At 35.9% G+C, this 18,675-nt stretch overlaps 1 protein-coding gene across 2 annotated transcripts in view; it reads right to left on the bottom strand.

Moving 5' to 3' along the window:
- LOC129794292 (uncharacterized) overlaps positions 1-18,675 on the bottom strand; it is a 99,363-nt gene that overhangs the window by 70,702 nt on the left and 9,986 nt on the right. The window contains exon 2 of one of the 2 annotated variants that reach the window (XM_055835079.1): positions 1,264-1,911. In XM_055835079.1, coding sequence (XP_055691054.1) covers positions 1,264-1,587 — 324 coding nt within the window. In that variant the 5' untranslated portion in view covers positions 1,588-1,911. Of the gene's footprint in view, positions 1-1,263; positions 1,923-18,675 lie in introns of those variants that run through there. The other variant, XM_055835080.1, reaches the window with a different exon arrangement.

Here is an 18,675-nt window from a genome sequence, read left to right as displayed (position 1 = left end):
CTCATCGCATGTGCGTGAATTTTGGAGTGAATATCGCTCACATATCGCTAAGTATATCGCGATATAATAGCAGGTTCTCCACGGAAGGTTGAGCCCATTTGATTGATTGTTGATTGACATGTTGATGGGGAGATGCTGCAGAGATGAAAAGCTCTCTGGAAATATTATTTGGAGCATCACTTTTGGGTGCTTCAATTGTGGGGCTTCTGTGAGTGCGCCGAGCATCACTCGGATTTCTTGTGCGATCATCGACGGGCGGCATTTTGCAAAACATTGCGAAATACCCAAAAGAGGTTTTGTATCGTTTGTTTTTCACGATAATCTCGCATCATTTTTCATTTTGGGCACTTTTTCGGTGGGAACCTCCCTCGTTCGACGAAATTAATCCTATCATGTCAATCAACGCAAACTGCTTGTTTAGAATTAAAAGCCATTGCGTTTGGCACGAACACCTCAATGCTTTTCCAGGGGAGACTTTCTAACATTTCAAGCAACGACCTCGCGAATTTCAGCGTTGCTTTTTAATTTTTTTTATTTTTTGGCTCGCTATGTCACTGAAAGCTGTGGTTAAGGAGACTTGTCGAGGAGCGAAAATTTCATTATTACGCCATGGTTTTCTCAGTTAGAGTTGTTTCGGTTATAGATTAGAGATTAAAGATTAGCCACAACTTTTCTTTTGTAACTATTTTTTTTTATCTACATTCCTCAGTTATTTTGTGAAAAAAAACTAATTGGAGCAATATGGTAAAAAATGTATCTAAAGTTGAAAAACTTCAAAAATCGATTTGGAAACAAATAAAAATCATTTTTAAGCGGTTGAAAGCTACAAAAAAAAACAACAAAAATCGCAAATACCATAAGAAGTTTTCTTAAAGATATCTCAAAGAATCCCTAATTCCTGTATACGCTGGGAAAGACCAATTAAGAGGTCGATTCTATTCTGTCCAAAGTCTGTCTTTTTCTTTTCTTACAATTTTCGAGTTGTAAGATTTTTGAAATCTGTGGAAATAACTACAAGAATTTACCATTTATTTTTTTTTCTTTATAGGGGAATCATCAGGGGTGATGGTACCCCCTTAAAGATTTAAGAAAAATTAGATCTTTTAATCTTTTATCTATAATCCAGAATTTCGTTAATAGTTTCAACTCTAATTTATTTTGAGGAATTCTTCAGCAACTCTGCCCCGAAGGATCATCATTCCATTGTGAGTGCTTCAAATTAATTGTAATTTGTGGAAGTGAGAAAGTATCAAAATAACTCACCGGGTACTGGACAAAATTATCTGTGAACGAGTGTGGTATTCTCGCATAAGGCAGACTATTCATCGATGGTGGTGCAGAGATCTTCTTGGCGAACACGAAATTTTCATAAGACGGCGGTTTGGTAATCTGATGGCGTGGTGTTTGGATGAAGTAGGGCATGCTATAGGGTCTCGCTGAGAAGCTCACGGATTTGGGCTTATGTGTGCGACTAGGTGATGTTTCACCTTCATCCGAGGACGTCACTGATGGGGTCCTCTCGTAGGGGGTCCACAGCATGGATGAGAGTGCCTCCTCCACGTCCGGTGGACGCGTCCGTCGTTCCATTGTGTGTACGTCTTTGCTCAATGCTTCACTCTCTCCGCGTGAATTTCTTCATCGTCGGCAGCCATAATGCAATACTCGTGCTATTTTGCATGGTCACTTGTGCAAGAAATCGTCGGGTTTTCATTCAATTACTCCGCGCGCCAAGGGTATTGTGTTGTATGAATTTCCAATTGAATTTTTTTTTACAAGCTTCTATAGTTCTTTTCCACCCACAAGACACAAATTGTTTGTCTTGAATGGCGCGCGCGGGGCTCTATTGCAGTTCCCACCGGAAGAAGCCACATGAACTTGATGACATGGATTTTTCGCGAATTAACCGGAAATCTGAAAGAAGAAAAAACACATGCAGTTATAGAATAGAATAAATACTGAGCAACCAAGCGAATGCTATTGTATGTGTTTTTCTGTGGAAATTCCTGCAAAAAAATTATAGTTTTTCTTCCCATTTCAAATCTCACACTCCAAAAATCACGTTGTGTTGCATGATGTCAGATGCACTGTTGGCATAAATGTTATTTTTTTTTATTTTACAAAAAATAACATAAATAATGAAATAATGTGGAAAAGGTTTTTTTTTAATCATATTTTTTTTTCTTTCAACTGTGAAGCAATAAAAGTGAATAAAATATTAAATTTTCATTTCATTTTGGTCTTTTCCCTTTCGCTTTTTTTCGCTCATTTTTTTTGGAGACTTCTCCAACAAATTATTTCATTTAATTTCTTTTATACACTGCCAATTAGTGCTTGTATAGCTTTTTGTCAAATTTTTCCCAAACGAAAGGCGTGTGCGTTTCTTTGTCTTCCAGTCATGTAGAGGAGGATTTCCCTCCGCGAAACCATTACAAGAAACAAGAGGTTAAGTGGAAGAGAAAAATTGCACGATATTTCACACTCTATTTTAATCGCATTTTTGTCGAGGTTTTTTTTTGACATTACTCGAACTTTCAGCCAAGAAGATTGAGTGGGTTTTTTTCTTTTACATGTTCTCCAAGATCTCAAGCAGATCATAGAGAGATAGAGAAATCTAGCGCTGTCTTTCTATTTCTCATGCAAAAAAAAACTTTTCATATCACTTTCATCTGTGTTTAGGTACTCAGCGTTGATAATTTCATTTTTCTGGTGCTTTTAACCTTTTTTTCACATTAATATGTAATTCGGTAGGGCAGAGCTTTTAGCGATCTCCAAAATTTAATTGAGATCGAGTAAAGTGATCTTGCAAAAAAAAAATCGTAGTTACTAACAAATGTTCTAGTCCTTCAAAAAGGGAAATCCGTATATTTTCTGTTACTTTTCCGGGTATTTATTTTTCTATTTTTCCAATAAAATAAAACTTCTAAAATAATAAAAAAAATAATTGCATGATTAACATTAAAAACTCTTAAAAATTCACAAACACCCTATTTTACAATTTAACCCCATTTCATGTACCCCAAGCTCCTTCTTGCAATTTCATGAGTGCAAGGAACAAGAACTTTCTCTTTAAATGCAAAACCCCTGCTAGGAATGTTGATTAATAAGAAAATTAGCCCACCGAGTATGATGCTTTAGCGTATAAAATGCGAAGGAGAAAAAAAAGTCTCTTGAAGTTTGCATTTAGAATCATCATCAAGCTCCGCAAAGGTACACACAGAGAAAATGGTTCAGTGGAGCAGTGAAAATGATGCATTCTGGGGGTGTGGGGAAGTAAAGACTAAAGATTCCCCACCAACACACTCCACCCGTTGTGGAGTACACTGCTGGCAAATTTGTGTGAATAAATAATGAAATTTTCCATCCATCTCTCTCGGCTTTTCCTTCCTCAAATATTTCACGTCAGAATTACCTGTTAATTTGTAACTTGTTCCATAAATTGTCTCACAAGAGGATACACCGCTGAATGACGCTGAAAGTTGCGACGACAGAATATTTATAATTTCCTCTCTCTCTCCAAATATACACACACACATTTCGTGAGTGGCTCGGAGGTGTGGGTGAGCCCTTATACATCCATGGAAAGGCAAAGTGATTAAAGAAAAACAAACTCGCATGGTGAAAATCCTCTGCCACAAAATGCACGTGCTTATGACACGCAATCAACTTGAATGACATGAAAAGTTCTCGCTACGCCGGAAATTAGTCCTCAAACTACCGTTGGTATGTAGGCACACAGGGTGGGTGCCAAACCCTGTGAAAATTGTGGGGTATTTTACGTTGAAAATGCGCAAGGAAGTGTAGAAAATTGCCGTAGGGCACTCCATTCAGATTGATTTTGTCGAAAATTTATACGCTTCTCGACGTAGATGAAAAGGTAAATATTTTCCTCACATCGGAATTATTCTCACTGTGAGTAAAAGCACCTTCAATAGCTTAAGGCGAGTTTTTTTTCTAGACTGTTGCTCATGACAAGTAATGAAATTTAACGTTCATTTTAGATAGATTTCTGTGAGTTTAAAAATTTTAATTAACGAAACTGTTTTTATTGGAGAAAATCCACAAGAAAAATATCGTCTAAAATACTTAAAAGCTCTAATGTAGAAAAATTTGAAAGAAGATTAAAAAAAGAAAGATTTTCTGTGCAAAAGTCTACTCATTGAGCAATTCACGAAGAAAACTCTTCCAAAAACTACGGAAAAAAATATCAATATTTCCCACAAAATTTATCAATTTCCCAAAGTGCAATTTGGCACAATGTTTGGCTTTTCCGTTCAAGCATTTAATGGTGGTGATGGTGGATACTCGATCACCTGACATATACGAAGTTTTGCACCATGAGCAATTTTTATCCCATTGACACCATTTCAGCCACTACACCGCAAGAGTTGCAGCATATACAGATGGTCTAAAAGTGGGAAGCTTTTGACAAAGTTGAAATGCTACACCATACCTAGTGACCAAGTACCTATGAAAAAGTTTTCCAGATGCTATTTTTTCCCATTACTTTGCTCCTTCCAACTTGTTCCATTACCATTATATGTATCTCCCCAAACTATCAGTCGATGGGAAAAGTGATATGGAAACTTCGAGATTTTTCTGAAGGGATTCTTCTACAAATATCAGATACCTCTATTTTTGCAATAACTTGAAATTTTACTTCTCTTCAATGACAATAATGCCCCAAAACTACCCTCGCATGCTCTCTATTTCAATATAAAAGGAAAATATACTATATATAGTGGAGTAAATATTTCCTCAGGCCGTTTCAACAAAAATAGACTATATAGTTTTCTGACTTGCTGCTTGTTGTCAATTTTCAATATTATATTTTTTCCCATTCACATTCATTGCCGTTGGAGTTCTTAGAAAACAGGAGGTTGCCGTGAGTTGAGTAAAGCTCAAGGGTGGTATGAATTCTTTTTAGTGGTGTACAACTTTGAATAACCGAAAACGGGATCACTTGAATATCTGTAACAGACCCAGTAATGCGTGTAGTGAAATTCATTGCTAAATTCGGCTTAACTAGGCCTAGATCACTTTGGCTAGGAATAAATTTTCAAAGAAAAGTTTAAGTGATTTAAGCTAGGTCTAGCTTTCTTAAACTGTACCTAACTTTCTTTAGCAAGGCTTAAGTTTTTAAAGCCAGGCTAAATTGTTTTGGGCTATGCCTAAGTTTCTTAAGCTAGGTCTCAGGTTTCTAAGACCTAAGTTCTTTAAGGAGTGCCTAATTTTTTTTAAGCTAGGTATAAGTTTCTTAAGCCAGGTCTAAACTTCTTAAGTTAGGCTTAATTTTCCTAAGCTAAGCCTGACTTTTTCGGTTAGGTCCAAATTCTTTTTAAGTTTTTTTTAGGGTTCATGTTATTTTAAGGCAAGTTCAAGGAAAGTTATAAACTCAAAAGTCTGACCTTGAAAAACGTAAGCTTAGCCTAAAAAACTAAATGTTGGAAAAATGATTTTTTAGTTTTTTTATGCAGTGTGAGAAGTAGAACATCCTGCTTAATCCATGAGTTTATCCTGTAGTTTTTCTTAACCCTGCTTTTCTCATTAGTCCTAGCAGTGGGTCATTTAATTTCCCGAAAGTCCCTTTCACTTTAAATTTATCATTTTAATATCAAACTATGGAGCTAATGTGCAAATGACAGGTAGATGTGTGATACATGTACGTACACTACTCCACACAAATGCCTTCCCCTTTGACAAGGGTACGAAACAACATTTGAGAAAGAAAAGTGAAAAGGGTATGAAAGCACAAATTGGAATATAATGAAAGGGAAGTTGGGAGATGAAGTACTCGCTAGCACAATTTTCTTATATTGAAATGAGAAGAAGACGTAAACTACACAACAACATGTCATTATGCCATGGCAAAAAATATATACAAATTTTCTGCAAGACGAAGGAGAAAATAATCGAAACTGAGAAAGAGGCCGCTTTGGGAAGAAAATTGCTGTCAAGGAACAACAACAAAAAAAGCCCATCACAAAGGGTATTACGAGAGAAAGAGGAAATTTCACAGAACATTTCGCGAGAAATTCTAGACTAGAAATTGTCACAACTTTGTCATAGGAACTTCCTATTTAGGACATTTGGCAATCAATTGGATTGATTGGATTTGCTATATGGATGACATTTATACCGAGGAGGACGTGGGGTGGAAATGTATCAATTTTCTTCTACCAAAATATATAAACAGAAATATTCCATCTGTTTCAAGGACAACATCGACAATTCATTTTGGATCGATATTCCAGGACTATGTGCTTATACTTATATTATATAGGTAAGTAGGTACCTTTCTGCATTCCTTCGGAGATGTTTGTTATGCCCCCCTTCCCCGTTCAAAAAGTTGCTTTCTCTGTCCCAAAATAATTCTCAGGTAGAACACCAAATATAAACCACCTGGCGCCTCCATTGTATCTAGTGAAGGTGAAAATTCAATAAATGCGAAAATTAGGTACTGTAATGAATTTAATCTACCAATTTACCATTCACAATGGGTGTTGAAAAAAAAAGAATGGAATCCTGGTAGGAAATTTCACCCTTCCTTGAACACCACATTTTCATTTACACACTCCATAAAATTTGTCCGCTTTATTAAATACAGTCTGGCGCTTTTTTTCTGTATCCCAACAACCATGTTTCGCACGCAAAATGTGCCAGAGAGGAATTTTTCCTTGAAAATTCCTGAAATTTTAGTGAAAGTTCAAAGGCTAGCATTCCATCCTGAGAGCCAGAAAATCCTCATTGTGCCACATTTTGATATATACAATGTATCTTCTTCACTAAATTAGGTACACTACCATATTCTGATTCAACTCAATGCCACAATCATATGCTAAAACTCAATGAGAACACTGTTAAAAATTTTGTATTAAAATTCAAATTAATTTAAGTTACTTTTAATTAAAATTTCCTTAAGTAGTTGAAGCTTTTACATTATTTTTAAGGGATTAAAATTTATTTATTTATTTTTTTTTTGCCTCATTTATTTTGTTTCTCTGTGTACCACACATTACAACGTAGTATTTTTCATTCGTGTTTCCGCAGATCATTTCTAACAATGTACCCATATGTACAAAATTGTATATTCAACATAATATTGAATGATGAATGATCTAATGCTGTGTCGAAATCAGCATTTTCTCCCATCCATATATAACTAGAAAAGCCAGTAAAGTTCTCTTGGGAAAATGAGCAGAATCACAATGTTTGTGTGTGGACTGGGATGGAGGCGCCTGGTGTGTGGAAAGCTTTTATTCCCACTCACCATTATCGATTCTCATACAACAAATTTATTATGAATTCCGACAATTTTGTTATTTCTTTCACTTTCCCCAATGGCTTCCCGTTGAGAATTCTACCCACATTCACTGAGAGAGCCTTCATTGTATCCACACCCACGCATAAATTTTCAGTTTTCGAAGGTTCCTTAAGATGATGCCCGAAGGACAGGCATCTCTTATTATTTTCACATTCAGTCATTCAATTTTTCTTATTGCCTGTAGTCCAAACGTATTCGAAATAAACACGTGTATTTGAAAAAGATATATGTATATTTTTTAAAAACATATCTTTTTGTTACAGATTTTCCCACAACAAAAAGTACCAATCTACAAAATAATTGAATGCCTAAAATATGTAACAATGCGAGTAAATTAAACATTGTAAAATAAATTAAAAGACTTTTAAAAAATTAAAGAATATAATTTGGTTATGTTTCAAAATTAAATTGTATTTTATTTTGCACAAAAGTGATCCGAAAAAAAGCATCAGAGAGATAAAGGCTTGTTCGGAAAAGCCATTTCTCTTTCCAAGCACCCGCACTCGCACTAAATGGAATTGTCGACAGTTAAATTAAATTCATTCTTTCACATTTTGTTATGTAATTTGTTTAAAAGTATAAAATATTTTGGTCATAAAACAAAAATGATTTGATTAAAAATATGAATTTGCAACATTATAACTCAATCAAAGTTGCTTTTTCGTGATTTCATTGAGGGCGCCATGGTGACCCGGCGCCTCCACTTGGTTGTAACAAAGCTAATTATATATGAATGCATACCATAAAATAGCTATATGTGCATTGTTTGTTTCATTTGAATACAGCAAATGTTTTATCCAATTAAATGTGCTGAATTTTAGTTGGTATTTCGTGGCCATTGCTCAAAATTTATTTTGTGCATTCATTGCCAGAATGACCATCGCGAGGGGGTAGAATTTATTGTGGAACATTCACTGAATTATGGGGAGAATTTTATGATTAACATCCCAGCTTTTTTCACCCATATAGAGCTTGTGGAAGTTTACCCAAAAATTTGCACATCATCAATTTCCTCCCTCGAAAATTTAATGCCAAAAACCTAATTAGATAGAAATTCAATTCACGCTGATGCAACTTCGTCGACTTTGTAACTCCCATGAAATTCAACAAAATTGCAATTCAATTGTAAGTATGTACAACGAGGGCTTGTACGAGACGTTATAACCCATAGAGAAAGTTCTGACAAAACCGACAAAAACATCACAAAAGTTGATAAAAGGAAAATAATATTTTGTGTGTATGAAGACAGGCAGGTTGGATGGAGAGGGCGTGGTGAAACACTGAAAGTTTAAATTTAATTTTCTGTAACAAAATCCAGGTTTTAGTGTCATGATTCCAAGGTAAATTTAATTTGTATAATTTCTTCATGGTATTAATACCGTGAAATTGAATAAGTCTCGTGTCATCGTCTTAAGTATATTCATTGCGAACATGGTGAGAATTTCATTTCTACCAGAAGCACGAACGCCATCTTCCACCCCTCCCTCATACTCTCTATATAGGTATTTTCATAGAGAATTGCCTCAATTTCTGGGGTTAATTTAATAAATGTTCTCCACTAAGTACCACCATTTAATCAAAACTATATGTTTACTCAGGATGTTTGAAACGATTTTCACGATGGATTGACATAAAACTCGAATTTTCTCAGAATTTTGTGCCTGAGGAAGTAGTTAAAAATCAACAAAACATCGTTAAGGGTTAGAATTTAAATAACATGGAAATTTTTAAAGGGAATTATTGGATTTATTTTCTTATCATTGGAATATAAATTATCTTCTATTATTAAAGTTTACTAGAGACTAATTAATTAATGTTCTTCCCATTCTATTTATTTTCTCTAATCATTTTTTTCATAACTTCTGTCTGGCTTTATTAACCTAAGGTCTTCTTCTATTAAAAAAAAATGGTTCTGTTTTTGAAGAAATATTTTTTTCTAAATTTTTAAGAAAGATTTCTTCCTTAAAAATCCTTTAAAAAATTCTCTGTTAAATTTTTAAAATACTATAAACGACAAAATTATTTATCAATGTACTTTCACGTAGTGACCAACGGCTGTAAAGTTTCCAAATGAGGTGAGAGAAAAATGCGCTGATATAGAGTCAGTGGAACACAGCCGAGAGACATAGTTTGCAGGCACGTCCAAAATTGTGCAATAGTCGTGAAATGTCATTGATTAGATAAAATCACAAATGAGTGTTTGATGTGTGGAATAAATTTTGAGCTTTGCTGAACATGTGTCAGAGTTTAAATCACTCTCTTTGCTATATACAATGTGCGAGTTGCTATTTGTGTGGTGCATGCAATGGATAATAATTTCTTTGATTATGTGAACACACCATGGGCCGCGATAATGAAATTATGCATTTCAGGCCCCCCAAAACATCGTCTGCATCTCATTATCAATGCGCATCGTGTTTGTTGGGGGGCTTTTGCACGAAATTGTATACATAGCAGCCGTATGAGCCATATGGGCAATATGAACGATATATGGGCTCAATTTGTATGCGGAAATGTATTCTACAATCATTCGTAGTTGATTTCATTCTTTTTCTATATGCTTGATTTGCCATAGATCTCTCTCTCTCCCTCACACCCACAGTGAAAGCTCCGGGAAAAATTGGGGCAAACGAGCACCTCAAAATTCCCCCCCGAGAAAATGCATTATTTGTAGCACTTCCCGTGGGTTTACGATTAATCCTCGCGTTGCTGGGAGCTGGGAATTTCAGGTGCAAGATCATACCTCTGTGTACGAGGAGAAATTGCATCGTGCAAACCCATTTTATTGCAGCATACATCCCCCTCATCTAAACCCCCCTTCAACAATACACTTTTAATATCGCACGTAGAATTGGTGTACGATGGCAAAATAGAATTGAATTTATATGGCACCCACAATTGCAGGCTGGCAATTGCAGGGGGGTACCTACATAACAAACTCATATGTGGTACGTTTCTAACCCTATCTCCTCCAGCCCACACACCCCTCCATTCACTCTCAATGGGTTTCATGTTGAGGTTCCATGTTGAGGGTGCTCAAACACCATGGAAATCCGATTGAATGCCTCAGCATAAAGAGACAGTCAACAAAGTTGCTATAGAGAATTTGACGATGGTTTGCAGAATTTATTCTTTGAAGTTGGATTTGATTAGAATTCATCATATTTACTCGAATGTGGTGAATTAGTTCAGAGCAAATACAGACACATACTAATTTACCAATTAAAAATCACAATTTTTTTAAAATTAAGTTAAATGATTTGGTTGAGAAGTGCTCTAGATAGAGCTTTGAATGAAATAAGAAATGTTTGTATATTTTATTTTAATGTTTTATAATAATTGTAATATACAGTGATGCTGCTTAGTATAATAACGTTTAATTTTAGTTTTTTACATTTTTAACAATTTCCTCCCATTTTCCTGCATTTTTTCCCAATTTTATGCTCTTTTTAACCCTTTAGCGTCCAACGTGAAACATAAAAACATTGAAACATGCGCTCTTTTCTCGCGATTTTTATTCTATGAATTTTTTAGAGGACTTTTCTCAGTCAGAACGTCTTCTTTGACCCCTTATGCGTGAATTTGATGCATTTGTAACACAAAAAAACAATTACATTAATAAAAATAAGTAATTGAAAAAATAAAATGTTTCACGTTTGGGTCAGCGTATGACCCAAAAAACGTTAAAGGGTTAAGCGTATGTCATAGAATTTCCATTGCTTTCAGCTTACCTGGCTCACCTTCATAATTTTTTTATTTTAAAATATCATTCATTCAGTTAAAACCTCTTGCTTAATAAGAACAACTTAAAAAAAAGTGAAGAATTATGAATACATAGAGCACGGCCTTATGCCCCATTCCGAATGACAGACTGCTTAAAACGATTAACAAGAATGGCATTGTTGTCGTTAAGCTTATCGAAGAGTAAATAGCAAACAAAGAAGTGCCCTTAATAGTTAGGTCATCTCATGGCAAAAGACTGCAGGCAGTGCTAGAAAGCTGAAAATTGGCATAAATGTTCCTTAGGGCATATAAAGGAAGGAAAATGAGTGCGGTTTGGTTTCGTCCGCTAAAAAGCATATGGCGGCCAATTTTCAAAATGGCGTCCTTTTAAGCTATAATGTAATCTAAAGTTTGTCGTAGGTGGCTGAAATTTTAGTATGTTATAGCTGGCATCAAGACCTTTCCAACGATAGGTCATTTGACTTCCTAGGTACCCTAGAACCTGAGATATTGCCATTTTTAGGTTTTTCTTTAGAAGCTCATATCTCCGGTTCTACGTAACGTACAAAGATGTTTGACCTATCATTGGAAAGGTCTTGCAATACTCTACAACTCTCTAGAACATTGCAAACCAATTAAAAGAACATTTATGGGTCAAAAATACAAAAAACAATGTGTAATTTTTGACGCAAAAATTTTCATTAAAAAAATAATTTTATCGGAATAAATTTTTTCTCAGTGTATTGTCCAGATTCAGACGTTTCCAAAACATGGTCATTATAGGCTGTAGCTCAAATAGAACTAGAGTTATAGCGATTTAAAAAACGTGAAATATTGAGAAAAAATTCTTGTAAATATTTCAACAAAAGGCAGAAATTTGTGTTTCATACGTCACTGAAATTTTTGTGATTCAAAAATGAAAACACATTCATGCTTTTTTTTATAAAAATTGATATTAATTAGTTAATGTAATGACTAATTTTGGTATGTGGTGTAAATTAAACATAATTATAATGTAAAATAAGTCTTATTTTACTAAAAAAAGTTAATAACAAAATTTTGCATCACTCAACGCCATCTATCAGTGAAGTATGAAATACAAATTTCTGCCTTTTGTTGAAATATTTACAAGAATTTTTTCTCAATATTTCACGTTTTTTAAATCGCTATAACTCTAGTTCTATTTGAGCTACAGCCTATAATGACCATGTTTTGGAAACGTCTGAATCTGGACAATACACTGAGAAAAAATTTATTCCGATAAAATTATTTTTTTAATGAAAATTTTTGCGTCAAAAATTACACATTGTTTTTTGTATTTTTGACCCATAAATGTTCTTTTAATTGGTTTGCAATGTTCTAGAGAGTTGTAGAGTATTGCAAGACCTTTCCAATGATAGGTCAAACATCTTTGTACGTTACGTAGAACCGGAGATATGAGCTTCTAAAGAAAAACCTAAAAATGGCAATATCTCAGGTTCTAGGGTACCTAGGAAGTCAAATGACCTATCGTTGGAAAGGTCTTGATGCCAGCTATAACATACTAAAATTTCAGCCACCTACGACAAACTTTAGATTACATTATAGCTTAAAAGGACGCCATTTTGAAAATTGGCCGCCATATGCTTTTTAGCGGACGAAACCAAACCGCACTCATTTTCCTTCCTTTATATGCCCTAAGGAACATTTATGCCAATTTTCAGCTTTCTAGCACTGCCTGCAGTCTTTTGCCATGAGATGACCTAACTATAAGAAGCAATTAGCATGAATAAATGTAATATTTCTGTTTGCTGTGAGGAAAGGGACCCATAACATTGTGGAGAATTCGCAACACCCATGAATGCCGATGAATTATGCAGGAACAGAAGCATAATGAAACGACATTACCATTAGTTGGTAAATTGTGCCTTCCTGCTTGATGGATTGTCTGTCGAAGGCGAATTGCAGCAGCAGCAGCAGTAGTAACGAATAAATCGGGAAAGGGAGAGTCATTTATTTTACGATTGTGGGTGTGTACTTTGGGGTCGACCGCCTTACCCGACCATCCCTTAATTGAAGTGCGGGGACTTTCGCGGTGGTTGGAGCCAAAAATGTGTTGATAAAAAAATATGTGGGGAAGTGAAATTGTACCGGGAGCCAGAGCTATAAATTTCCACGTCTGATATCGACGTCCGGAAAATCGTTATAAATTTGATCAAATGTGTTTTACTGCAAAAATTTACGTAAACTTTTTTATTACTTTTTTTCAGAACTGCTCTCTCCCCCGCTCGTCACTCAAATACAGATGCCAATTTTGGGGGCATTCAGTTTACCCAAAAGTGGGCACGATATTGAGTTAATAAATTGAATTCTAATTGAATTTATACCCTGAAAATCGTCAAAGTTCTCAAATTCAATTAAAATCTTTGTCAAATATTCTTATTTTGCACTTAAAAGGGGGTGGAACTGTTTCACAACAGAATAAGAACGAAGAAAAAAATAATATTAAAGGGTAGCTCTTGGAAGGCTGTAGGAAGAGATTTGGCGATATGAGAAATTCATATAGAATGTCTCCGTTGGATGATGAATTATTCAAAATTCTAACCACTGAAATTGACAGTTGGAGGGACATTTTTCCTCATTCTCCATGAATTTGGGGGAAGAAAAGGAATGCTGCCTAGTGCCTACGCTATGCTTGGATAAGATAGGCTTCCGCAGTGACAAATCTTATTATTTTCCTCACTCCTGTGCGAATTGAAATTTTGCGAAGGGAATATCCACTTTTGATAGACTTTGTCGGTTTCTTGGGAAACTCATCCCTCCATCTTCGATACTTTATCATTTATGTATTAATTCAATTTTTTTCCTATTATGCGGGGATGGCACCGGAAGAAGGGAGAAAATTGTTTTTGATAGGAGTGGAATGTTTTTCCCCTTTCCTGGCTCGTCAATTCCACCCCCAAATGGCATTGAAAAAAAAAAGAATTTTATCATTTTGAGAGCACACAGTGGTGCTTCGTAAAATGTCATTCCTGAACTTTTACTTTTTGAGAATATTCCGAGTTTTAATAATTTTCCTCTTTTCCAACGTCTCAGAAAAGTCACAAAAACAACGCAAAGTAATGGTCCTCCTAGTGGAGCATCACTGTATTTTAAAAATTAAAAAGAAAGGTTAAGAAAATTGAAGGCAGGGATAATATCTCTTCCCTTAAACTTTTATCATCTCTTGATTTAAAAGATTTAGAAGCTATACCAACATATTTCCCGCTTATGCTCCTTCTATTTTTCTTGCATACTGTCTTAAGATATTTGTACAATTTTTTCACAATTTTCCCATTTGCAATTGTCAAGCAAAGTGTGTCTCTATTTTATAGACAAAATCCTACCTTTGTGTTGTTCAAGGGCCAATAGAAGGGGGGACGAAGATGGAATTGAAATTCTCTTCACGGAACTTTTGTTCATCCCGCTGAATGTTCGCTCTAGTGATATTGGACTTTTTTTCTCTCCTCGGTGAAAGAAGAAAATGTCGGAAGGAGGAAAAATCGAGAGAGAGAAAAAAAAGGGAAGTAAAAAACTTATGAATTACATCAGCTACAATTTCACAAAGAATTCCTTGCACTCGGGCAAGAAACTATTCACCAAAGCTCTAAACTTGACTCTTTATTGTACTTTTCTCCGGTGTGCTGGTGGATTCGCTCCAGAGGGTCCAATGGGCTAAGGGGTGTGAGAAGAAATTTGAACTTTCAACAGCTTCCATCACATGGTGGAAAGTACACAGTTAGTGTTTTTAAGCTTGAGGTAAAAGTTCCGTTTATTTACAGCAACTGACCATTTTCTTCCCTTTCTGGATTGAGGGCATAGGCGGAGAGTTTTAGAGGGTATATAGGTAAGTATGTGATGGTATGGGATTCAAACCAAAGTACAAAGGTTATGTGGGGAGGTTTGTGAAATTCAGCTGTGTAAAGTCCATGGTAGAGAGGAAAGATATTTCCTCTCTTATGTGGGTTATTCAGTGCTCAAGTCGAAGAGGATGTGGCAAATAAAGTACAAGTGCAAATCGAAGAAAGTTACACAAACCAATTTTCCTCTACCTTCCACCTCTGGGCTACGTACATACGTAGCACTTGCGGCCCATGCTACTTTATCGTCTCTGCAGAATGTCGAGAGCCCGCCAAATATATTTCCTTTCTTATTTGTAAAGCCATAATTCCTCAGACACCATTTTTCCTTTCCATGGTGAAATCCCGTCTGCACTCCCACATCCACACATGCCCAACCCACCCACACAGCTATATAGGAAAAAAAACATATGTTGAGGGTGTAAATTTATTTTTCTTACGACCCCTTTCATCCCCATACGAGCATGCACCACCACTGGGACTACCCGTTTTTGGTCAAACACCAGAAGTATAGTAAGAATAATTTGCTGAAAACCCTAATTAAATGTTACTGCAACCCCCCTTAAGTAGAAAATGGAGCTACGGGAAAAATGGTGGTGTTGTTCTCCTGACTCTCGTGTAATTCACTTTTCCCATTTTCCATCCATGCGAGGTATGGTGCAAGAAAAGCATGGGAGTTGATGAGCGAAAAGACTGGCATGTGTGAATGAGTGTATGAAGAGTGAATGACGCTCTCCAAATGGAAAACATAATTGTAGTAGAGCGCTCTCATATGGGGGGGTGACCCCCTACCTATTGATGTTTCCCACACCCTATTCGGGGGGATGCTTAAGAGCTGCAACCACTTAGTACCATTAAGTTCCCGTTGAGGGCTTCCCCGAGTGATAGGAGATGCCTTTTGCACGTCACACGACATCCTTTAACGAATTTCCCCTCTTCGGAGGGAAGTACTTCATTGCCCATTTATTAATTACAAAATATGTATAATATCACCCTACCTTCCCCCATCTACTACCCATACTACCTCTCGTACACAATCTCCTTCAACGTAAGACGGTTGAATTCTCTTTCACCCAGATTCCGTTGTATTAATCTTATTTTAATTAAGATTTTTTCTTCTTACAAAAAATCGCAAAATAGAGATTTTTTTAATGAGATGCATTCAAAAGAAAATGCAAAGAGAACGTACAAAAGAAACATTTTCAATCTGAGCACGAGGAAGTTTATAATTGCTTCAATACTAACACGGTTCACATGATGTTTGGGTAAAAAAGAGCGCGAGAGGATTTTTAAATGATTAATTTCTTTAACTACTGGATTTTGGCTTTGTCATCACGTGGAATTATACTGAGAGGATTTTTCAGGAAATTTAATGGAAAACTCTCTCACTTGTTGATTTTTTTGGTGCTGTTTTACGTGAGCAGTAGATGGTCATTGACCCATTTTTGGCGAAAGTTCTATTTATTGTATTTATGTATAATTAAATCTTCATTTTTTTTAAAGACTTTTCTATAATGTTTCATAACGTTTGCTGTCTGATTTAGCTGAGCGTAGCCAGAGACTGTGTGAAACAGAGAAAACACGATTTTTTTCTATTGATGTTTAAATAAATTTTTAAACGTATAAAAAAATTAATTAAAAATTGAATTTTAAAACGTATTTTTCTTTAAATAAAAAGAAATGTCTAAGGTTAGAAAATAAATGTCAAATGTTGGAAATGACAAAAGTTAGAAAAGGACTAGGTTTCATATCTCCCTAAAAGGATTTCGATTTTTTTTTAGTTAACTTCCTCAAATATTTTTCCTCGGATTTTTCCCAAATTTAACATTTTAATAAATTCAGGGGGAGGGGAATAAAAAAAAGTTATAGAATTTTCTCGAAAACCAATGTATGTGTGAAAATGAATTTTCACAGCAACTTCCCATCAAAAACTCATGAAGTACTCTTCACAGCTTCATTGTGTGCTTGCTCTTTTGTATCATTCCAACAAACGCGAATTTATCATTCAGAGCAGTGAATTTTGATGTGTTGACGCAAAAAAGAACAACTTTCGCTGAGGGATGTTCCACACCCGGCGGGGAAGTTGAATAAGAAAAATCCACATGAATCGCATCAAAGCTGCGAAAGAGTGGATAAGAGATTTTTCAGAATGGTGAGCAAATATTTGGCGTGCTGCTACAAGTCTCACACTGTTTCAATTTTCTCCTCTATATGCGCGATATCGTTATAGAACGCGAAAGATTTTACCCAATTCTCAACACCACCCACCCACACTGTGTGGATCCACAAATCCGTGAGAGTCACCCAAAACTTGCGAGAAGCACCCAAATCGTGGATTTTCTTGTTGCGATATCCCCGAAGCTCCCTCTTTTGCTGTGAGATAAATACATTGAGCGTGGTGTGCGGGCTTGGAGGCATATGCGGATGGGGTGTGGGGACAAAAGGATGGTGCGACGTAAGCTGGAATATGCGAAGTTTCTTCCCTCCCATCAATGGAACTGGAGAGATGGGGGGTGGGAAATTCTTGAGGGCGAGGAAAAGAGTTACCAAGATAAATACCTGGTGGTGTAGCGGGTGCTGAGAAGGAGTGTAGAAAGTGAAACATGCTGAAAACTCCCATCCATGCCATACATATAAAACTTCCCCCCATCTTCTCCCCATGGTACTCGCATTTCTTTGAGGGGTTTGGGTGATGCCTCTATACATGAAAACAATGCTTGTTATAATGTTTCTAGTGAAATCTTAGGGATTTATTTGCACTCGAGTGTCTGTCACTGGAGCTATTTAGCTTTTGATAAACGATTGAATCGCATTACACTGGAATTCATATGCTCAGTAGCACATAGAAATTCTCCCCCTCGAGACGGGAACTGCATCCCCAACTAGGGGGTTGAGGACTCAAGAACAACAGTCATGTGAAAGTCACCATGCTCATCATTCACTGACATACATTTTCAATTTTACATGCTCATCCTGAGAGCACTGGCGACAATCGACAAACATCTTTTCCACTCCCTCCCCTTCCCATACTCCATTCTCCCCCACATCTAACGTTTGTGGATTTTTCCTGGGATTTTTGTGATTTTTCCGGGATTTTTCTCAGCCACCCCCTCCCACCTCACATACTATAACTGAATTTCCCAGACAGATTACTCACTTGCCAATGGATCAAGGAGGAATTGTAAAAGAAATCCAAATGCTTATATGTAGTTTCCCCTCACATGTGTGCCACATAAAATGCACCACCAGAGAATTTGTAGCTTTGTTATTTTGAAATGTTTGCCATTGTACTTGTAGATTTAGTGAACAGCAATTCTCTCCTCAAGTTAAAGGAACTATCACGAAGTAGATTAGTTAAGTATTTAGTTTCTGTGTAAAGGAATAGAGTGGATTCATGTTGTGATATCATGTTCGTTTAAAGATAAAACTAATTTGAACTAAAACAAAGGAGACTCAAAAAATATCTAAAAGTACACAAATGATTAATTGGAACTCAAAAACGTAGGTAATATGTGTACTAAATATTTCATCAAAACCTACATATGTATATTTGCCCGTTGTACTTAATTTTCATAAAATACGAATACATTCAATTAAATGAAGAGTTTTGGAAGCTTATTACGCGAGATCTGAACCAAAGAATACTCAAACATGATTGAATTAACAAGATCGATCAACTGATTGATTAAAAATTAAGCATTTATTCTCTCAATCAGATTGAGCAATAATTGACCAAAAACATTGATTCCATAT

The sequence above is a fragment of the Lutzomyia longipalpis genome, chromosome 3, assembly GCF_024334085.1.
Source record: "Lutzomyia longipalpis isolate SR_M1_2022 chromosome 3, ASM2433408v1".
In the NCBI taxonomy this organism is placed as follows: Eukaryota; Metazoa; Arthropoda; class Insecta; order Diptera; family Psychodidae; genus Lutzomyia; species Lutzomyia longipalpis.
This window is presented reverse-complemented; position numbering and strand designations above follow the sequence as displayed.